General features: G+C 51.3%; 1 protein-coding gene across 1 annotated transcript in view; it reads right to left on the bottom strand.

Annotated features, from left to right (window-relative positions):
• Cfap77 (cilia and flagella associated protein 77) overlaps nt 1-23,464 on the bottom strand; it is a 127,741-nt gene that overhangs the window by 20,255 nt on the left and 84,022 nt on the right. The window contains exons 4-5 of the mRNA XM_005346178.3: nt 14,185-14,290; nt 8,284-8,385 (exon numbers count right to left, since the gene is read on the bottom strand). Coding sequence (XP_005346235.1) covers nt 8,284-8,385; nt 14,185-14,290 — 208 coding nt within the window. The remainder of the gene's footprint in view (nt 1-8,283; nt 8,386-14,184; nt 14,291-23,464) is intronic.

Here is a 23,464-nt window from a genome sequence, read left to right as displayed (position 1 = left end):
GATACGTGGATAGATGAATGGATGCCTGGATACATGGATAGATGAATGGATGCCTGGATACGTGGATAGATGAATGGATGCCTGGATACGTGGATGGATGAATGGATGCCTGGATATGTAGATGGATGAATGGATGCACGAATATGTGAATGGATGATGGATGGATGGATGGATGCATGCATGCATGAATACATGGATGGATGATTGGATTTATGGATACATGGATGTATGAATGGATGCCTGGATGCATGGATGGATGATGGAAGAATGGATGTATGCATGGATGGATACATGGATGGATGAATGGATGTATAGACATACATGGATAGATGATTGGATTTATGGATATATGGATTGATGAATGGGTGCATGAAAAACCTTCAGTGAGACAACAGAACCCTTAGAAATTCATCTGCTTTGATTAATTTAAATTCTTTTTCTTAATTAAACTTTATTTATTTTCATTTTATGTGCATTGGTGTTTTGCCTGAATGTATGTGTGAGGATGCCAGATCCCCTGAAACTGGAGTTACAGACAGTTGTGAGCTACCAAGTAAGTAGGGAATTGAACCCAGGTCCTTTGGAAGGGCAGTCAATGCTCTTAACTACTGAGCCATCTCTCCAGCTCCCTCAATTTAAATTCTAAGTGCAAGAAGCATTTCGTTTCCTCTAATGTCTGTACCCTGTCTTATTCCTGGTGATTTGAAGGCACACTGTGGGTTGTGTGTGAGGGGAATAAGATATTCCGGGGTTGTGCACACCGTAGGTTGCATGTGAGGGGAACAAGATATTCCAGGGCTGTGCAAAGCAGAGCCAGCCCGGAATGAAATTCAGGTGTTCTGGGGCTCCTGAGTTGAACACTTTCTAACTCTTGTTCAGGGTCTGCTATGCGGGACACAAAGGAAATCACAGCTTCATGTCAGCCACACTTTTCCACAACAGGAGAGACAGCGCCAGCATTCCATGGGGAGGAATGTAGTCACTGAGGCAGATGAGCTGACTTCCAGTCCGGACCCTGTCACTGTCCAGCCGTGTGACCAGGAACCTGTCAGGGTCATGTGGTCCATCTGTCCTGCGGGGTCACTGTCAGGGCATCAAAGGCAGGGTGACTACCAGTATTACCATGAAGTGACACAGAGATCCAGCAGTCTCCTGAGCACTCTCCAGGAGATGCTCTCCCCACAGTCAGTGTGCTGGGGCGTGTGACAAGCACCTTCAGGTACAGCTCGGTTCAGAAGTGTGTAGACGTACAGTTCGAACTGACAAATCATGGCAAGGGCTAACAACAGAGAAGACATTGCCAAAGGTCAGAGGTCACGGCCTGGGTGGTCCCCTATCGTTCCAAGGAGGGGCTCTACCTGCCACACTCGGAGCTCTGCCCCTGAGAGCAGTCAAGAACCTGGCAGCTGTGGAAAAAGTAAGTGCCTTGGGAAATCTGCACAGCTGTCATGTTCAAGGGAGAGCCAGGGATCCAGGGGGCTTCAGAAGCCAGAAATATAACCAGGAGGTGGGAGGCAGAGGGAGACAGATTTGCACTGAACTTGGGAAGGAAGTTGCCAAGGACTGAGGGGCCCCTTCAAGTCACAGTGAAAGCGCTGTGGAACGGTCCTGGAGGCAGGGCCTCTGGGAGGAGGCTAGGGTTAGCTGAGGTCATGAACGGGAGCACCAGTGATGACACAGATGGCCATCTAAGGACCCCCCATCTCTGCCCCCCGCTAGCCACATTTCTCATAGCCGGGCGCAGTAAGAAGGCGTGCTTGTCGGAATCTGCCTGCGCAGCAGTCTGAGTGCCAGAGAGCCACACGTGCTGCTGAGGCTGCCCAGCCTGGTCTACTCTGTAAGAGCAGCCCTGAGAGTCACTAGCAGGCCTGGTACCCTTTGAGGGCACACTATGGAAACTCACCCACCCACCCTAGTAAACGCATAGCTCAAACTACTGAGCAGTGGCGCTGACCTCTACCCAGGGTGCTTCGATAACTGCTTGCCAAAAGCACAAGTCTGGAGGTTGTCCCACATCCGCTGGACTGGGCCCTGGGATTTGAGCCCAGGTGTAGCTCTGCTAGAGCACACCCATGGGAGGAGATGACCAGGCCTAACATAGGCCAGAGATTGTGCTTCTGTGTGGCCGTCCTCTCTAGCCAAGCTTTGTATGCGCTCACTCCTCCTGATGGCTGTGCTCACATTGCGGTGAGGTTGGCAGTCACGAGGTCCAGTTAGACTATAGAACTGGCTTGTGTCTTCTCGGCCCGCAAAGTCAACCATTTACCACAGCTGGTCTGCTTCCCACTTGGAAGAAAGTATCCTGAGTCTAGCATCGATGGCCTCTTTCCTCTTTAGCCTTGGGGCTAAACTGCAATTTAAAAGATGTCAGAGGTTTTTTGTTTTTTGTTTTTTTTTGTTGTTGTTTTTTTCCAAAAGTCTATGGCTTTCAGGGCAGTGGGAAGTAAGGTTTACAGCAAGGGCTTAAATCAGCTAAAGCAGGGCTGGCCACGACCCTCTGGACACCCATCAAAGCCTTACTGCTGAGTGCCTTTCCCTCTCCTCTTCCCCAGGCCCAGCAGTTAGCACCGCTGACCCCTGACCTCAGCTTCAGGCCCTTGGCCCTCATCAGCTCTTGCAGAGCCTGACCCTAGAGTCTCTGCTGGGCACCTTGCTGGCTCTAACTTGGGTGTGTGGCTGTAAGCCTGTGGGCCTTGGGTTCCCTATCACCAAGGCAGGGGACTCTTTCGTGCCACTGGGTTACAGGGAGAATGCCATGGACTGGGTCTGTGGATGCCAGAATAGAGTCTGTGGGATCCCAGGACAGGGTCTGTGGGGTGCCAGAACGGGGTCTGTGAGGTGCCAGGACGGGCTCTGTGGGATGCCAGGACAGGGCCTGTGGGGTGCCAGGACAGGGTCTGTGGGATGCCAGCCTCAGCTCCCTCCTGGTGCCATTTTCTCCAGCACAATCGTGGCAGGCACTCCAAACATCTCTGCTGCCCCAGGTACCTGGCCACCACTGCCTCCTGTGCCCCAGCCCAGCTCTGTCTTCCTTTCCTGTCCCAGATCCGCCTGTTTGTGAACATCAATGTCACCCCTGAGCAGGAAACCCCAGAAAGTGTGATTATATGAGGTCCCTGCTCCTGTCCCCTCCTAGGCACCTCTTCTGCTGGGGTCTGTTTATGACGAGACAGCTGTTTGTAGGGAGGGTGGTCGGCTGCACCAGGCTTCAATCCTCCATCCTCTCCATCCTCCTGATTCCTCTTGTGAATGTGCCCTTTCTGCACTCGGTGCCCTTCCAGGTGACATCGATGATTCTTACTCCAACTTGAGAGTGACAGAATCCTTAAAATATACCATTGTGAGACTCAGGGAGGGGCTGCAGACCTGGCTCTCTCCTTCGTGCTTGGGTCTGGAAAATGGGATGTCCGGGTTGGACATCTGGTGACAGGGAGTGGTCCCTCTTTGTGTTAAGTTCTCTGAAGAGGTGGAGGCAGTAGGGTGGACTGGGTGGGAGGCACTTTGGGGTTTAACAGAGAGTTAACTTTGCAGCCAGCTATGATTTGTAGGAGAGCTTAAAGGTGGCAGAGAAAATCCCTTTCTTACATTCAGCAGCCTCTCCTAATCGGCTGCTTCTCCGGGTGGCCCTGCTTGGCTGGCTGCAGATGCATCTCCTCCCCTGCATCTCCAGCTCCCGCTAAGGAGCCAGAGGCCCAGGAGACCTGAGGCATGGTTAGTCTTCCACAGAGAGAGGAGGCTGATCTCAGCGTCCAGAGCCCAGGAGCTTGTAAATCAGACTCTTAGTTTAGTGGCTTGGACCATTATTCTAAAGCAGTGGGGCTGAAACCAAAAGCCAAATGAAAATATAGTCAATTTGTTCATACTTTAGTGACTGAAAGACTATGTAATGTTGGTGCGGATCGGCCCTGCAGACAGGCAAGGGCTAGTGGGGAGGATGAAGTGTCTAGCCAGACATGGGGCTGGGGTACCCCTTTTCTTTGTGTGTGTGTTGTGTGGTGTAGTTGTGTGTGTGTGTGTGTGTGTGTGTGATATGTGAGGCGTAGGTACATGTGTTTGATGGGCATGGTGAACATATGTATACAGCTGCTTGGGTGATACCATTGTCATTTATAGGAATTGTCGCCTCCTCCCAAATATGGGGCTGCTGGCTAAGTGAAGACTGTGTAAGTGGGGATAATACCTCTCCAAACTTCCCCCCACTTGTCTGCATAGCCATCTTGTGCCAGTTCAATGGTTGGTAATTCCACGGCAGTGGCGGTGGCCAAAGCTATTGTGGCTCATTCACTACCATGTCTTCAGATTCTGAACAGGACCCGGCATGGAGGTTTTCAAGAAACAAAAACTTGTGAATGGATGGATGGGTGGGTGGATGGGTGCATGGATGGATGGATGGATGGATGGATGGATGGATGGATGGATGGATGGATGGATGGATGGGTAAATGAATCGGGAGGAGAGTGAGTGAGTGAGTGAGCATATGGGTAGGTGAACAAATGAATAGATGCATGAATGAATGAGTGAATGAACAAGCAAGCATTCACCTCCCTCCTCAGGGCATGTATTGCCAGCTCACCGTGAGCCAGGAGCTCTGCTTGATTCCACACACGTGTGTCCTGCCAGAGAACTTCCTTAGCGTATTTTACAGAACAGAATGTGAATCTCAGACAGGCAAAGCCATTTGACAGAGCAAGAGACTACTCCCACGTGACTGCCTGACACCAGAGGCTCTCCCGCACACACAGATTCCAAGCCAGGCCGTTCTCACCTCCCTGCCTGTGGTCTCCATCCTCCTCTGCTGTCCCTAGAACACACTGTAGACAGCACAAGAGTCCCCAGGACACTGGGAGCAGAGAGAGTCAGCTCAGTGGCTCTTGCCTTAAGGGTGGGAGGTGATGACTTCATGTCCCACATACAAGAAGTTGAGGAAGACTCTGAGCTATTCTCCTAATTGTTTGCAGTCTTTTACCTCCAAGAATCCTCACTCTGCCTCCCACATGGCTCCTTGGCCAGGAAAGAGAAAACCATGGAGTCAGTCCTGAACAGACCTCCCAGGCTTGAGCCTACTCCTTTTTGGATGTGGAAATTGAGGCTCCAAACTTCCAGCCTCTCAACTGGGCCCTCACAGTATGAACATCCCGGCTGGAAGGTTCCAAACCAGCTGCTGGGTAGCCCTCCACCCTGGCACTGCTACCTCCTGCCAATTGCAGGAGACCAGAGACACAGAGACCTGAAAGAGGCCGGGGCCACCAGAAGCCCCGAGTGCCAGGCCCACTGTATGCCCCTGCCTCACCCCGTGGTCCAGAGGTTTTCCCAGCTTCCCTTGTGGCTAGCCAAGAGGGAGCAGAAAGCAGCCCGTCTGACACGGTGACCCAGCCGCGGGGTGGCTGCCCCACCCTGCCTGCTGCTTTTCTATGTGAAAGGTGTTTAATTATTTCTGACAGAGTTCAGCCTCGACATCTGTTCATAAGCGGGGAGGGTCCATCTAGGTTATCCATCACCGTGACAGGCTCAACTTTTTTGGAAGTGCCTTTTCCCATCATAATGGAGACAGGGTGGGGGCATCAGATCAGCAGTGACATGCGACCCAGACAAAGACCCTCCTGGGGCTTCATGCGCCATGAAACGACAGCAGCCTGACCTGGCCCTGGTGGGCTTTCTGAGACAGACCCTGCGTTGGCAGCGGCGAATTTGTGGGTAGGAGGGTTTCATTGTGCCTGTGGGAGGCTCTGAAGATCTTTGGTCGTTCTGGGCTGGTTACTCATTCATTCATTCATCCATCGATTCATTCATTCATTCATTCATTCATTCATTCATTCATCTATCCATCCATCCATTCATTCATTCCAAGGATTACTCAGTACCTCTTCTGTGCCAGGCACCCTGCTTAGCTCTGGGGACAAGACTCGGGCCTTGAAGCTTAGTTCTTGTGGACGTATAGGTTATGAAGGAAGATGAAAGTCTGTCTAGTTAATCACCTGACTGCCAAGTTGCTAAGCTCTTCAAAGGGAAGCAGCGAGGCCTGAGGCACCCCTTGGTGATAAGGGGGGTACCTGGTGGGGTTGCCACAGAGAAGGAGTCTCAAGAGCTCCTGGATTAAGGTAGCTCTGTCCTTAGCATCCACCCTGGTGCACTGGTACCGACAATTGTGTTCATCCAACACTGTGTGCTGCAGGCTCAGCCAATATTGCTATTGGCCTATGTCCTACAACAACAGCTCTCAGGGGTTTAAGAGTCTCCCCTGGGCGGGTAACGCACCAGAGCAGTCCTGCTTCAAGAACCTGGCATATATGCTATGTTCCAGGGCCTGCGTGATGGGTGACTGGGGCACCAACTTGCGGGATCCCAGGGGAGTCCTTGGAGGACACAGAGGAAAGGGGTGGGGCTCTCCCCCGCCCTTCTGTCTCAACTACTTAGTGTGTTATCGGCATGGGCGTTGAAGGCACAACCCAAGGACGCAGGCTAGCCGCTCCAGGGGGTGTGTGGGTGCCTCGGACCCACTCACCTGCAAGGCACTGTTGAGGTGTTTGTTCTGAGGATAAAATGGCATTATCTATATCACATTAGCCACACGTGACACCTGCCAGCGGAATGAGTTGTCACTGCTGGCTCACTGCTCCTCCTAACAGTACCTCAGAAGTCCTAATGAGTAGCAGCGCTCCCCAGACCCCGAGACAAACTCCCTCTCTTGCAAACAGAAACACTGAATTATTTCTACCCTCGAGCTCCTGTCAGGGCCAGCTACTGTGAAATAGAGGCCACCTGGAGGGCATCTTGTGCCCTTGGGACCTGGGGGTCCTGGTGCCCCTCTGGCAATGTCACCCAGACGCCTACATGCACTTGGTCACCGGCATAATAATAATAACAATAAAAAGGCCACAGAGGAAATGAAGCAGAGGAGGGGCCCAGGAGAAGGTTGTGAATAACTGAATGCAAGTAGAGAGATCTGTGTGGGGACAACGAGAGAGACAGAGACACTGGAGGGAGGTTTTGCTGTTGAGACTCCGAGCTGACAGGTGCTAAGAAGAGGCAGTGTGGCCATGACTCCCGCCACCTCCTGATCAGTGTTCGGTCATGTTCTTTCGGTGACATTTACTGTGAGCTCAGCAGAGGCCTGGGCTGATGGGCAGCAGGGCACATGGTCACTGACATATGTCGATGGAGGCCACTTGGGCAGGACACGAGAGGCCACATCCAGCGGGCCAAAGCAGCTTTCCTGCTGAAGCTCAGCAGCTTGTTCAAGCGCATTAGGCTCAGAAAGGCAGCGGCCCCTTCAATGTCTAACGCGCAGTTTCAGGCGGCACAGCCGGGCTGGCTGGCTGGGAATTTTGCTTGTGCAGCTGTCTTGATGGGGCCAGGGACGTTCGTCATGACCTTCAAGAAAGACTCCTTCTGCCTGGGTTAGGGACACGCAGCCTATGCAGCCTCTTGTCCTGAGTCCAACATTTTTAACCCTGCCACATCCCTCAGCCTGAATAATGCCACTCCCCCCTCCACCGCCCTTGCTGAGCATGTGTCTCTGTCTGGGTGTTACAGGACCACAGGAATGAAAGAACACAAGGTCAACTCTACGGCCAGAGCATAGCCTGGCCCCTGTATCACGAATTATCTTCACTTAGCCCCAACCCCTCCTTTGGGGGGAACCTAAGGTCATTTCCTGCCATCATTCAGGGGGATTAGCAGTGAGGACACACACTTGTTTCCCATCTGGGTACATCTTTCCCTTGTAAGATACATTAGGACTCAGTCACTAGAGTGATGCTTCCACCCAAGACAGCCCCATGCTGAGATGACCTGAGATCTCCCATGACTCTGCCTCTTCCCAGCATTCTCCATGTTTCTTGTCTATAAAACAGGTCACTATCAGCAGGTTGTCCATGGGTGCTTATCAAGAGTCTTAGCTGAGGGCTGATGGGGTGGGGAAGCGGAGACAAGAGGATGCTCAGAAGCCGTGGACCCGTTAGCCTTCTGCACAACCAACATGAGAATCCACCTGATTCCAGGTGAGAGCCAAGGAGTGACACGCAGGGTTGTTCTCATCATAGACACCTGCACTCACTCCCCCCCCACACTCACACACACATATGCATACTACCCCATCCTTTGTCACACACTAAACACACTTTAGAAAAATAGAATTTCTGATGAGCTTAGTGGGTTCCAAACCTAGATGGAGGAAAAGTTCAGAGACGTCAGGTGGTACCTGTGTCCTGAGCATCGTTGGTCAGAAGCCCACAAGAGAGCATCAGCTTTGGTACAGAAGAGGTGAAGGAAAGGGCCACTGACCTTCTGGAAGTGAGGCATGTGCCAGAGAGCATCCAGCTTCACAAGCGGCTTGTACTTCCTCAACTGACTGCTCCGTGTCTCGTAGAGCTTCCCCAGGTACACCTGCAGGCCAGAACAGCAGTGGTGAGATGCTCTCCCTGCTACCTGAGACTTTAGTATTGCCATGGAAACAAACCCTCTGAGCATGTCTGTGGAGGAGGGAAGTCTCACACTGAACCGTGAGCACTACCATGGCACAGCCTGGGGTCCTGGACCAATGGAAAAAGAGGAAATGAGCTGAGTAAAGACGGCCATCTCTCCCTGCTTCCTGGTTGGTGCAATGCACCTCCATCTTCGTGTGCTCTCCACCACAATAGACACATATTCAACAGTGAGCTGGAAGAAATCCTGCCCTCTTCAAGTTGGCTTTGCCATGCATGTCATAGCAACACTACAACTAACACTCCAGGGCAATGACTAAGGAGCTTGGGGCAGTGGCTGGGATTCTTGGATGACAGGCTAGAGGGTCACTTTCCTCCAGGTTTTGATCTTTCTTCTAGGCCATTTCATAGCCCCATCCCACCAGCCATGCCCCTGTGTACGGTTCATGGTTGCTTTGATTTCAGGTTGACTATAAAACAAATGAGGTTTCCATGAGCAGCTAGGAGGGAGTTTCTCTTAAACACCTTCTAGCCCTAAAACTAACTTACACAGAGTCCTCATATCTGTGTGAAGAAATGTATGACTCAACAGGGTGTCACTGTCCCATGGAGCAGGTCCATATGATGGCCGGCCCAGGAGGAGGGATGGGGTGAGTGTCATGAGCTCCTCTTGCAAAGGTGGGAGAAGCCCATCCCTTCTGAGCCCTGATTCTATGCCCACAAAGAGGGACAAGCAGATCCATAGCCTGTCATGCAGTTCATGGTGTCTGTCCAGAACTGAGCTGTGTCCATTCCAAACTCACATGGTGCACTCTTAACCCTTCTGTGATTGTGTGTAGACAAAGCCCATGAGAGGTGATTAAGGTTAAATGGAGTCAAGGGTGGGTTTCAATCCAGCACAACTAGAGCCCTTAGAACAAGAACTTTTTTTGTTTTGTTTTGTTTGAAACATGGTTTCTCTGTGTATCTTTAGTTGTCCTGGGACTCTGGAACTCATTCTCTAGACCAGGCTGGCCTCGAATTCACAGAGATCACCTGCCTCTGCCTCCCAAGTGCTGGGATTAAAGATGTGCGCCACCACAACTTGCCTTTTGTTTTGGTTTTTCAAGGCAGGGTTTCTCTGTGTAGCTCTGGCTCGCCTCAGACTCACTCTGTAGACCAGGCTGGCCTGGAATTCACAGAGATCTGCCTGCCTCTGCCTCCCAAGTGCTGGGATTAAAGGTGTGTGCCACCATCACCCAGGTCTTAACTAGAGCCCTTAGAACAAGGACATGGAGGGGAGGGGGCTGGAGAAATGGCTCAGCGGTTAAGAGCACTGGCTGCTCTTCCAGAGGACCTGAGTTCAATTCCCAGCAACCATATGCTGGCTCACAACCATCTATAATAGGATCTAATGGCCTCTTCTGGCATGCAGAGCACTCATACATAAACAAATTTTAAAAAATTTGAGGCGGGAGGACCTAGGACTTACCACAGGGCAGGGAACCCTGACTGCCCATTGGACTGGAGAGGGAGGGGGAGAGGAGTGGGGGGAGGGGGAGAAGGGTGGGAGGAGGGGGGGAAGGGTGGGAGGAGGGGGAGGGAAATGGGAGGCTAAGAAATACAAAAAAATAAAAAAATAAAAAAAAGAGAAAAAAAAAACATAAAAAAATTAAAAAAAAAAAAGAACAAGGACGTGGGCGATACATGTTCTACCTCCAGTATGTCAGGACACAGTGGAAGGTGGCCTCAGCAGAAGATCTTCTTACGTCTGAATCCTACACGTTTCTATAAATGTTGTGGGACCATTTGCGGCATATGAGCCCACATTGTAAAATGGACTTCTCCCTGTTCCTAGAACTTTCCCAACTGTGTTAGCCCAAGACTGTAGAACCCTAGGGCATGGCTTAAAGTGACTTAGGCAGAAGCAAGCGTCTGTGACAACCAGAGAACTGGAGGAAGGGAAACAGACTTTGTCTTCACAAATTCATATGGTCGAGCTGTAGCGCTAACGTGATATGTCTACAAGCAACTACCAGGCCGTAGGCTGGATATCCACTCTACCTGCTAGAACAAGGCAGAGAGGCTGTGTAGTCATGTGGCCAGGCTGGGCTTAGAATGCACCACGACCTCCACCAAAGCCCATGTAAAGTGGCTTCATAAAGATAGAAGAAAACACCTTGGAAAAATAAAATGGAACTTAAACTTAAAAAAAAAAAAAAGAATGCAGCAGACAGCCCCATGGTCTTTCCAATGCTCCATTTCCCTAACTGGAAAAGGTGTGCCAAGGCACAGTTCTTGTAGGAGCTGCTCATGGGTGCCGAGGACAGAGTAGCTAGCCCAAGGTTCACTAGATGGCAGTTGTCACCAAGAACTTCACTGGGGGTCATTGCTGTCTAGGATTCAGGGTCCGCTCGGCAGCATGCTGGCTTGTGGCAGAGCCAGGCTTCTTCTGGGTTGTGGGCAGTTTGACCTTGAAAACTGACCAAACCTGGCAGCTTCACAGGCATATGCAAGGCAACACAATTCCTACAAAGTCTTGGAGCAGGATGCTGGGGAGTTCAGTGGGTAAAGAGCTTGCCAGGCAAGTGTGAGGACCTGAGTTCAGATCCCTGGTCCGCACATAAAAAGCTAGGTGTGGTGGTATGTGTCCTCGTCTCTGGGGAAGTGCAGATAGGCAGATGGTGGGGCTTGCTGGGCAGAGAGTTTAGAAGAACCAGGGAGTTCCAGGTTTAGTCAGAGACTGTCTCAAGGTGAGACCAATTGAGGAAGACAGTGTTAACATCTGGCCTCTACATGAATGTCTGTACACACACACAATGAACGAGAAGAGAATTCGGAGGCTGCCTTGCCAGTTTCTGGGTGCCTGCTGTCTGCTAGCGCTTACGGCTCAGACATCCCCAGGGAGTTCCTCCAGCCCTTTATCCTGGAGGTGGGACCCGCATTCCAGGAAGGAGGCTTGCCCTTCTGCTGCAGGCCACTGAGACCTCTGAAGATCTGCTTTCCTGCGGGAGGAAGGGACCACATTGTCTCTGAAAATGCAGAGCACAGAGGAGAATGCGAACACATGTACCTAGCAGAGTCACCATCTAATATTCTGCTGACTTCACTTTCCCAGGGGAACCCACCACCTCCTCAGACCCAATGAGAAAATACATAGGCCTGTTTCTCTGGGCCTTCTTTGCAATGATTCTTGAGTCGGGGAGTTTTTAATCCATATGCTTTTTTCCTGTTCATTTAAAAAATTTTAAATATTTTATTATATGTGTATATACATGTATATACACACACACACACACACACACACACACACACATATATATATATATATATATATATAAAATTGGGGGCATGTATACATATGTACAGTTCCCTGCAAATGCCAGAGGTGCTTGATTCCTTTGGAGCTGGAGTAGCACGTCACTGTAAGCCATCAGACATGGGGTCTGGAAACTGAACTCAGGTCCTCTGGAAAAGCAGTATTTTTTCTTAGCCCCTGAGTCATTTCTCCAGACTCCCTGTTCATCTCTTTTATCACACAGGTCCCAGCTATGAACTCAGGATGGATGGAAGGGAAGATATTTTCCTCCCTGAGGCTGGTTCAGCAGGGGTGTGCCTTAGCGGGAGGGGCAGAGGGGCTAAGCCATGGTTACCAGCTGCTGATTAAAATGTGACACTCTCCTGGGGAGCTCGAAAGCAGCTTGGGGCAGCAATGCTCCCTCTGAAACTGCACTGTCACACAGCGGGTTGACTCTTGAGGTATTAACAGACTGACCACGGACCGCTTTAAAAACATTTCAGTGCTGGGCTTTCTGGTGAGCACCAGGCCACTGGGGGACACTCATCCTAAGACTACAAGATCCCTTCCTGGAAAGGCTCCCCTGAACTCCAGTAGGGTCATAGAACCATTTTGCTAATCTGGTGTTCAAGAAGTCAGCAAACAAGGGCCCCAACTTCAAGACGAGCCTGCACTTTGGCAGACACATCTGGCCAGAGCTGCTGGAGAGTCATTTCATCTCTCTCTCTTCTCCTCACGTGTGTGCACATGTGTGTGGGTGCCCATCCACACCTGTGGATGCCAGAGGCTGTTGGCTGGAGTCTTCCTCAATCTCTCTTCACCTTATATTTTTGAGAGTTTTTCACTGAACCTAGAGCTTCCCAATTAAAGTCCAGGGATTCTGGTCATCCCCAAACCTGTCAGCACTGGGTACCCGGCTTTTAACGTGGGTGCTGGGAATCCAAACTCAGGTCTTGATGCTTTCCTGGCAAGGACTGCACCAACTGAGCGGTCGTCTCCCCAGCCTCTGCTGAGTAATTTCTCAGAACCTCTGTGTGTCCGTGAACAAACTAAGATCCTAGAGTGAGATGCCAACATGCTGGAGTTCTCAGACCCGAGTGCCGGATGTGGGGCACTTGCCGGCCCTCCCAGAAGAGAGCAAGGCTCCGTGCTGCAGGCTGCCATTGTCGTGGCGTCTGAGATCTGCATGTTTTGTTTGTTCTGCTCTCAGGCAGGCTCTCTCCCACGGCCCAGGCTGGCCTCAGACTTCCTGTGACAGGCAAGGCTGGCCTTGAACTCCTGATGCTTCTGCCTCCACCACGCAGGCAGGCGCTGGCACGAAGGGCATGTGACACCATACCTGCCTGGTGCTCTCCTTCCAGGGAAATCTAAAAAGCGCAGACTGACTTAGCAGGCACAGGTTTGGATCAGCTGAGGAGGCACCGTGAACTCCCCCCAAGGCTGAAGTTTGGACTATTTTAAAGGCAGAGAGCCTTCGGGTGCCTTTAAATGCGTGAGGCAGAATAAAAAAAAAAGCAGGAAGTGTTTTCTGGTTAAAAAAAAAAAGTCACCACAGAGACTTCCTGTCTGTTGCTAATGACTCATATCTATAGTGGTATATTATTTGTATTTTAATAAATCTTGCCTGAAACCAGAAAAGCAAAGCAGCTAAGCCACTACCAAGCTGGGCGACCATAGAGTAAGCTGACTAAGCCTCTCTCTCCTCCCATTTTATATTCCCTCTAGTGCTGGGATTAAAGGCTCATGAGTCCCTAGGACTGGGATTAAAGGTGTGAGCCACCACCACCTGGATTTGTTTCCGCATTGATCTTGTGTAGCCCAGGCTGGCCTTGAACTCACAGAGATCCACCTGCCTCTGTCTCCCAGATCCTGGGATTAAAGGTGTGTGTCACCATTGCCTGACCTCTAGTAACTTTAGCTTTGCCTCTGGTCTTCAGTACAGTAGCAACTGGGGGAGTTTGAGTGCAATAGGGACCCTGGATCCCACTGCTCTGAGCTACCCTGGCTTCTCCACACAGCTTTCCCTGCCTAGGATGTAGGATAAGGATGCCTCCTGGGCATCCTTTCCTCCTGTTGAAGAAAACATGCTCCTTAACACACTCATGTAGAAATGGTTTTCTGCCCTGTCATACCAGCCAGTGTGGGGCACACGTCTAGGCTGGTAGAATTGGAGCCTAGTTTCCTCTGTAGGAAGTCAGACTGGTTTAGAGAAAGATCTCCATGAAAAAGTCATTGTGACTTGGTCCTAATCGCTGCTGGGAGGTGACAGGACCTGCCGACTGGTGTCCGGCCATCTCTTTCACATCCAGATTTAGGTCCAAGCAGGAGCAGACCATCACTGAGATGGGTTCAGATCTGAATTTCACTGCAGCAGGATGTGACTGGACCCCAGGCTCCTGCCCCACCCACATCCACTGATGCTGACTCGGCTTCCCTCCGCCCCCCACGCCAGCTTCAGCCCCTCAGAAGTGAAGGCAGGGCTACCTTCTGTTTCTTCTCCAGTTTGATGGCTTGCTGAGTGGCCTTCTGCTCCTGTACCCAGAGCTGCTGGTACCGATGTTGTAACAGGTCAAAGAAGGGTGTGGATGGCCTGTGGGAGGAAGGTTACATAGAGCGTGAGGCCTGGGGATGACCAGGACACCCACATACAGAACAGATACTGTTAGGGCTGCAGACCCTCAGACCCTGAACTTTCTGTGACCTCTTGCCTACCGGAGTAATCAACTTGTTTTCCTATGCTTGCAGCTGCTCTGAGCACGAAACCCTCATAAATTCCTGATAACAAGAAAGTAGTTTCTGGTGGGCTTGCAGTGGAAAATCCAGAGAGCTAGGGCATGGCCATTAGTCAAGGAGAGCCCCACATAAGCTGCCCTGGAACACAATAAAACTGGCATTCTTGTTTCAAGAGTGACCCATGTCTCTGTGTGTTTTAATCCCCAGACCCCTGCCTGATATGGTTCCAGGTGGTGCAGGTGCTGCAAGACACCTCTCCACGGGGCACAAGGCCCCACCATCACCAACTGCAGATCACATCACCTTCCCCAAGGCCAGAAAAGGCTTCCTGTAGCACCCAGAAACCCCAAAGATACAGATCCCATGCTCTGCAAATATGGGGAGCCTCCATGTGTTACCTGCATGGGACAAAGATTCTGGCCTTGGGCTGATGTTGGTTAGGGTTCATAGGCTCATAGGTTCCCTGGACCCTTTCTGCTATGCCTCGCCCACCCTGGGATCTGCCCTCAGTCTGCTGAGGCTAGTCTTGCAGAAAACCCCTGCCAAGCAGGTGCTCTAGCCTCAGTGCCCGACTTCCCTAGGGAATGCTCAGGATCCTCATTCCTGGCTTTGTTGTCTGATTTTTCTGGTCCATCTCAGCAAGGATGCTGCCAAGGTGGATGGCAATATGCTCCCCATCCTTGGGGTCTCTTCTCACTCAAATTCTATCCCTGTGCTGGAGACTTTGGCTCCACATTCATCAGTCCCGCTGGCCTGGTGAAAGTAACCTCAGCTTTGCACTAAGACCCATCACTTTCGGAAACAGGACTAGATGGTTTCACTGCTTGCAGCTTGGAACACTGATGGTGTGGGACAATGGTCTGTATTCTGTCAGTTATATTTTAAATAAACGCTGATTGGCCAGTAGCCAGGCAGGAAGTATAGGCAGGACAACCAGACAGGAAGTAGAGGTGGGTCAATGAGAACAGGAGGATTCTGGGAAGAGGAAAGCTTGCTCGGCAGTCATGACCCAGCCACAGAAGAAGCAAGATGTGACTGCCTTACCGAATAAGGTACTGAGCCACGTGGCTAACATAGACAAGAATAATGGGCTAATAAAAGTTATAAGAGTTAATAAGAAGTCTGAGCTAATGGGCCAATCAGTTTATAACTAATGTAGACTTCTGTGTGATTTCTTTGGGATTTAATGACTGTGGAAACTGGGCAGGACAGAAACCTCAGACAACACACTGAACCAGTATTGAGTGCTCTGCAGGTACTGTCTGCAGGTGCCGTCTGCAGGTACCATCTTTTGTCATCTCAGTGGTGAAGAGGAGAGGCTGGTCCCAGAGCAGTGTGGGGTAGCACTCCAAGTGAGGTCAGCTGAGCCACACACAAGGCTCAAAGTTAAGTCCTTCCAGAGGGTGTGGGGAACCAATCCCAGATAGGGGCTGCAGTCACTTGGTACATGCAGGTGAAATACCCATACACATATGTAAAAATTTAAATATATAGTCATAATCAATTAGAACAATCAGTAGAAGTGGGGTGATTCTCATTAGTGGTGGCTAAAAACGGCGACAAAGCTAACAGGAAATGCCTGGCGGATGGTCGCTTCAGCTTCAGTTCAGAGCGGGCAGCCCTTCTTGCTATTGTTTTACCACCGTGGTAAACAGAGTGTCCATCTGGGCTAGGGAACCAGAGCTGTGAGAACCTGAGCTCGGGTTGTTTACCCCCTCCCATCTTCTTCCTTAACCCCTTTTGCCTCTCTTTGTAGCAACTTGTGAAGGAAGCCCCAGGATGCTCTGGGAAATGCCCTGCGAACAGCATCTGGGCCTGAGTTAAAGTCAGAGCCAGGAACACTATAGACAGTAATTTAGGGTTCTCTCTCTCCTGAGACTCATACCCTAGTGGGCTCAGGACTGTTGTCTGAGGTTTTCTGACTCACCCAGTCCTTGTTCTACCAGGTTCCTACAATCGTTAAGTCCCAAAGAAATCACACAGAGGTCTATATTAATGATAAATTAATGAGCCCATTAGCTCAGGCTTCTTATTAACTTTTATAACTTATATTAACCCATTATTCTTATCTATGTTAGCCACATGGCTCGGTACCTTTTTCAGTGGGGCAATCACATCTTCCTTCTTCTGTGGTTGGGACAGGACTGGGAAGGAATGGGCTTTCCTCTTCTCCTGTTCTCATTGTCCCGCCTCTACTTCCTGTCTGGTTTTCCCGCCTATACTTCCTGCCTGGCTACTGGCCAATCAGTGTTTATTTAAACATAATTGGCAGAATACAGAATTGTCCCACACCACAGGACGATATGGCAGTGGCCTCTGAGCTGCATACAGACACTCATTGGGACGTTCTGATCATTTTGCAAAGCAGCCAGAGTGTTGGAAGCTGCTCAAACCTGAAGTGATATAGACAAGGAGAATCAAACCCCCATGTCTGCCCAGAAGGTCCAGGGGCTGCAAACCTCCGCCCCTGGGTTTGTTGGATCTGGTCTGTATGGTAGCCCCCAAAGTCTGAAATCATTGTCACCGCTTAGAGACACAGATGTTGACACTCAGCCTGTGAAGTGCTTGCTTGCTGTGTGAGCATGGGGTCCTGAATCCAATCCCCACAATCTCTGGAAATAGCCAATGTGGTGCTGTGTACTGGTGATCCTAGCATTGCAGGGTGGAGGAAAGGGAGACCAGCAGGTCCCTGGGGTTCCCTGGTCAGACAGCCTAGTCTGCTTGACCAGCACTAGGTCAGTGAGAGACCCTGGTCTCAGAAAAACCAAGGCAGACCTCTGAGGAAGGACACCCACAGTTGACCTCTGACCTCCACATGCGTGTACACACAGGCACACCTCCCCACATGCAAACAGGACAGCCGATGCTTCAAAACCACTTTTTAGATTGTTGTGAAACTGTGCAAGTTCTGCCCACACAGGCCCGCATTCCCAGTTGGTGTAATAGGCTGGCACTGAGTCCCAGCTGCCAAGCCCCAGTTCTCAGTCTCTCCCGCTGCCCTGGCACTGGTGAGCTGCAATCCTTGACAGGCCGCTTCAATGACAGGGTGGCCACAGAGACCACCGGATAGTTAGCCTGGACCCTAAGTATCCACCCACTTCCCCAGCCTACTGCACCCCGTCATGAGGGCACCAGAGGACCTGGGAAGCTGGCTAAGCTGCGTTCTATTGAAGAAGCGGCCCAAGGCTTTGATTCGCATAGGCAGACCGCGGCTCTTTGTTCCTGCCTCCCGTACCCCTGTGGCGACTTTTATTACTTAATTATTACACGCCCCACGCCTCTGAGCGGCCTAATTTATGACTGTGCTTTCTAACGACACCGTGTGCGTAATCTGGAAATATCTACCCCAAGAGGCTGCTCCCAGCGAACAGCCCCACCGTATCCATCACTTCCTACCAGCTCTTCAGCCCTCCCCCAACCTGGCTGACCGACTCAGCGTCCTGCTCTGGCCAGCCCTGGGTAGAGGCGGTGGGGGCTGAGCCAAGGGGAACCTGTGAGGCCGTGAGTTATGGCACGCAGCCCTGGCCTAGGTCCTCCATGGCCACCCACAAGCTGGCTAGTTTCCGTTCTGGCTCATTAACGTGGATAAACAGGTGCAGAGGCTGGCCTGGTGTGGAGAAAACTCCGGCCATAAATTGGATGTTTCTGAGCTAAGCCTGGACTCGCAGCCGTGGTCCACTAGGCTCAGCTCCCTCTTCAGCTGCTGGCATCCACTCTACCCTGCACTTCTCTAGACTTCCAGCCCTCCTGGCTGGAGTTCTTCCTCTTGCCAGGACACGCAGGTACATGAGCACCCCCACATCGTCTCTCCTTTGCATGTAGGCCTCAATTGTGGGGTTACCTCTACTAAGGGCTGGTCCCCAGCTACCCTGCCCTAAACAGCCCTGGCTAGGTGTCCTTCCACCTGAGCATAAGCCGGCTTATCCCTCTTCTGGCCCCGGTGGACTTCAACCACTGAGTGTCAGCCAGCCCCAGACAGCAGCAACAATTCTATGCCTGCCATGAGCTGACAAGACTCCACCCTGGATAGATATGTGGGGGGTAGCTCTATTGGTAATAATGACCTGAGTTAAATCCCAGCTCTAAGGAGGTGGAGACAGGTTTGAGGCTGATGGCCGCCAGCCTAGCTGAATCAGTAAGTTCCAGGTCACTTGAGAGACCCTATCTCAGAAAATGTGGTGGACAGCACCAGAGGGTGACAATTGAGGTTAACACACACACATATGCACACATGTATCTGCACGGACACACACACACACAATGTGGGGGCAGGAATACTGGAAGGCAGATGGAAAAAGAAATCTTAGGCAAATTTTCGACAGATACACTTTATTTAGTTTGCTCGGTACAAACAGGCAACGTGTGTGTCACGTTCAGTTACCAGATTAAACTGGTGGAATTGGCCTTCAGGAAGGATGCCGGCCTTCTCACAGGTGAACTGGTGCCAGACATTGAACAACTACCAAGCAAGCCCAAGTTCCTCCACTTAAGTCCCACACATCAAAAGAGAAAGCGCTAGGTGGCGCACGCCTTTAATCCCAGCACTCAGGAGGCAGAGGCGGGTGATCGCTGTGAGTTGAGGCAAGCCTGGTCTACAAGAGCTAGCTCCAGGACAGGCTCCAAAGCTACGGAGAAACCCTGTCTTGAAAAAAAAAAGAGAGAGAAACAGACAGAGAGACAGAGAGACACAGAGAGAGAGAGAGCTCAAGTGGAGCTCAGTTTAAATATAAAACAGACGCTGTCGAGTGCACAGGAGAAAACCTTTGTGATTTAGAGCTAGGTAAGGACTATTGATTCGTTTAGGATTTTCAGATGGAGTCTCATGTACGCAGACTTTCCTCAAACACATCCTATAGCTGGGGATGACTTTGATTTCTGGTCCTCTGGCCTCCATCTCTTAGGTAGTGGACATGCCTGTAAAGGAATGAGGCACCATGGGTTTGTGCAGAGCTGGGGCATCAAACTAGAACGTTCTGCCTGCTAGACAAGCCCCACCCATGGAACCCCGTGCTCTGCACCCCCACCCCTGGTTCGTGACCTTTCTAGGAGGCCTTGTTAGGAACCAGTTACCCCATTTCCTTCCACAGGCATCATTGTTGCTATGTTACAGTTCACTTGTTTCTTTGCTTGTTTTGTGTGGGGGAGTTTTGTTTTTGTTTTTGTTTTTTTTGTAAGTTCAGCTTTTTATTGTAGCGCTTTCTAACTGCAACATGAATGATTTTGCCACAGGCCGAGGCCCCTGTGGTAACAATTACAGCTGCCCTTCCTGCGCACCTCTCTTTTGAGGAGCCAGAGGGGTTCACACAGAAAAGCTTAATTATTTATCCCCACTAAATGTGCACAGGAAAGGGTGGTACCGGGGCAGCTGAGGTTCAGAGAGGTCAAACAGCTTGCCCAGGATCACACAGCCCAGACAAGCAGTGAAGCTTGAACTCCCAGCCCTCCAGCTACAGACGCCACAGCCCAGCAAATGCCAATCGGCATTCACCAAGGGCAGTAGTTCAGGATGAACGAGGCTAGCCAGCCAGCTACACCTGGAGGCCAGGTGCAGGGAGTCGGGCTCCTTTCACAGAACACCCCGGACTTTCACAGCGTTGTTTCTATGTCTCCTGGTCCCCCGCCCACCCCACCCAGGAGCTGAGGTTTGAGGGGAGATTCCCAAGTGTCCCCAGCTAACACCTGTGGCTTCCTGCTGTCCTCGGGATGCAGGGCTCCATTTCTAAGGCGCCTCTGGCCACCTCTCAGCTGACCCCTGTCTTCCTAATCCCCAATGGCTCCCTGAATGTCCTCTGCTTCCTCCTCCCAGGAGTCTTCTTGCCCTTGTCTGGCACCCCTAGCCCCCAGGCTGTCACCGCGGCCTGTCAATGGTGAGGAACAGTGTCTGCCTTTTCCACCCTGTTCTAAGCAGCTTCCCCAGGTCATTCTCTGCGGATCTCCAGGCTGGGAGCTGGAGTTGTACTCTGTCCAAGAGTATCCAGTTTGCAGCCCAAGATAGCTATGAGTTCAGCCCAACACAAAATCCTAAGCTTACTTAAAACATGAGGGACTCGTGTAGCCCAGGCTGGCCTCAGACTCACTACGTAGCCAAGGAGGGCCTTGAACTTCTGATCCTCCTGCCTCTACTTCCCAAGTGCTGGGATTGCAAGCATGCACCAGACATGGCTGGGGACTGACCCCAGAGCCTTCTGCACTCTAGGTCAGCCTTCTTTCACACTCAGCCTCTGAATCAGTGTGTGAGGCATGTGTGCATGTGTGTTTGTTTGTAACTGTTCTCCAGATGTGCAGGCTGCACACAGCCAGCCCTGTGTAGGTTCAGATAACTCTTCATCCAATGACATTCTCAGATAAACACTAAGTACCTCTGGAGGCCCAGGAAGGGGTTGCAGGAGAAGCAACCCTGTTCTCAGGGAAGCCTGCAGACAATCCCTGAACAGGGATGGCCATGACAGTCTTAGAGAAGGTGCAAGGACTCAGGACAAGTATTGATGTCTCGCCTGTGAAATCCTCATGACAGCAGACCAGGGTCTCTCTACCCCTGGAGGCTGGCCATGCCCTCCTGAGCATTAGTCAGCAAGAGTGGGGGGGAGGGGATCCCCGACACCTGTGGCTCTCAGCCATTCATATTAGATCTTGAAAAACATGCCCCAAAGCCATCTGGGTGGGCTGTTCGATTCTGCGCCTTGGGGGTCCCAAGCTCAGGCGCTGAGGCTTCAGGGGTGGCAGTGGGAGGAGGGCAAGACAGCCCTGGGGATGGCAGGGTCTGCCCAGTTGTCCAGATATTTGAAGCTCTTCTGAGTTCAGAGAGATAGAAGAGGCAGGGGAAGGAGGGAGTGGTGTACACAGGTCTGGGAGGGTCAGGAAGAGCTGAGTCAGGTCCACGTGAGAGTTGGGGAGCCTGGTGGAATCTGGGTACCCCCAGCAAGGGGAAGTGACTGCCTGCAAGGAGATCCTGGGGCTTTGGGGGAATGAAAGTGTGCTCTATTGTCTCTGGATATCAAGGCTTAGAGAGCTACTAATCCACACTGGGCGCCCGCCCTGGGCCCCGTTGCTTCCCCTGCTTCTGAGGTCAGCTAGAGACTGGCCCACGAGTGCTCACACAGCGTCCAGTGAGGTGGCCGAGCCACTGCTAAGAGTTCTGACAAATCCTTGGCTCTAACCTGGAAGCAACCTTCAGAGAAGTCCCTTCAGGCCCCGATGCTCCACTCTTAGCCACACCATGTCACAATTAAGTCTAATGGTGCAAAAAGTGGGGACTAAATGAAGCGAAAATCAGCTCTGGCTGCAGGTGCGCCTTGAGAAAGTTGAGCTTTGCCCCATCAAATCCGTCTTCAAAGCTGTGCGATTGCTACCCCAGACCAAGGCTTGATCTCCAATGAAGGCTCGGGGTGAGCACACAAGGGAGATGGAGGGGATCATTTGCAAACGTTAGGTTGACATGGGTGCAGTGTGGTGTAGGGTGGGCACAAATGAGGACTGACAGCTCTGATTTGCCCGCCGCCTCCGTGCCAGAGCTCTGTGGATCAGAGGGGCCCTCTCATAGAAACTCATCTTCATCCGCGATGCTCATTAAAACTTTGCCAAGCCCAGAACTTGGCGGGAGCTGGGAAAGTGAAGACGCCTTCTGAGGGACTTTAGGTACACATTTGTTGAAAGGTGTTTAAGAAGGAGATTCGGGTCTGACAAACTGGATTCGGTGCAGCGCTCCGTTCACAGCGGGCTAAAATAATTGGTCATCAGTGACTACTAATTCCGTTTAGTAGCCAGAGGCGATTTTTTTCTTCCTAGAAAATCAATGACAGCACGGAGGTCTGTTCAATGTGATTCCACTCCAGATGGGCCCTTCTTTCACGCTTGACGCCTCTTCCAGTGGAGACAGCTATTTTGTTAAAATAAAATTAAAATCCATCCCTGCTACGCCAGCGGCTTGCTGTTCCCGGGGAGCCGAGAGCTATTGGCATGGGCATTCACACAGCCTCAAGGGGATGAAGAAGTGGACAATGAGCCAAGTGTGGTGGCTCATGCTTGGAAATCTAGCTATCGGGAAGATGAGGCAGGGGGATTGATGCAAATTTGAGGCTAGCCTGGTCTACATATGGAGCCTGAGACTAGTCAACAAAGCGAGTTCCTGTTTCAGAAGAAATTGAAAAAGAAAGAGAAAACCAGACAGTGTCCTCCATCTGGCCCTTGTCCAGTCCATGGCCCTTGACTGTGAGCCATGCACTTTGGAGAGAGGGAGGTCTGGTGGGTCATGCTTCTCTTCTGGTTTGGAGCACAACCCAGCCCTCATGGCAGTACAAGCCTTTGCCAGCATTCAAGAGACAGAAGCAGGCAGATCTCTGAGTTCAGGGCCAACCTCGTCGACACAGTGAGTTTCAGGACTACACAGTAAGACCTTGTCTTAACAACAACCACAAAAACACATAGCCTAAGACAATGCCATCTAAAGAGACAGCTTGTCCTCTCTCACTCCTGGGACTTACCCCAGGCCCAGGTGTGGCTTCCAGGGATCACCCCATAATTCTAGATGACACCAAGTGTCTAGCCAGAGTGCCTTCCCTCTCTGCAGATCGGAGGCTACAGTGGGCTCATGGTGTGGCTTCCCAGGACCTGTAAGGACTCTGTTCCCTGAGGACTTAGCTGGTGTTTAAAACTGGCGAGTCCACACACCCCTGTACCAGTCCTCATTTTCTCCCACTGCACCCTGCCTCAAGGTCTGGGGAGCTGGCTCTGTCAATGACGTCACAAGAACCTGGGTTTAATCCCAGAAACCACGTGGAAAGGAGGGCATGGTGGCACATGCTTGTCAGCCCATCGCTGAGGAGGTGGAACTAAGACTACTTCTGGAGCTCACTGGCCAGCACACACACACACACACACACACACACACACACACACACACCACATTTACACATAATCTACACAATGCCACACACAGACACTTCACACACTACACACACACCACACACACACATGCACACACACACGCACACACACACACACATGCACACCACATTTACACATAATCTACACA

The sequence above is a fragment of the Microtus ochrogaster genome, chromosome 4 (assembly GCF_000317375.1).
Source record: "Microtus ochrogaster isolate Prairie Vole_2 chromosome 4, MicOch1.0, whole genome shotgun sequence".
Taxonomy (NCBI): Eukaryota; Metazoa; Chordata; class Mammalia; order Rodentia; family Cricetidae; genus Microtus; species Microtus ochrogaster.
The sequence above is the reverse complement of the archived record's forward strand: the minus strand, read 5'-3'. Positions and strand labels throughout refer to the sequence as shown.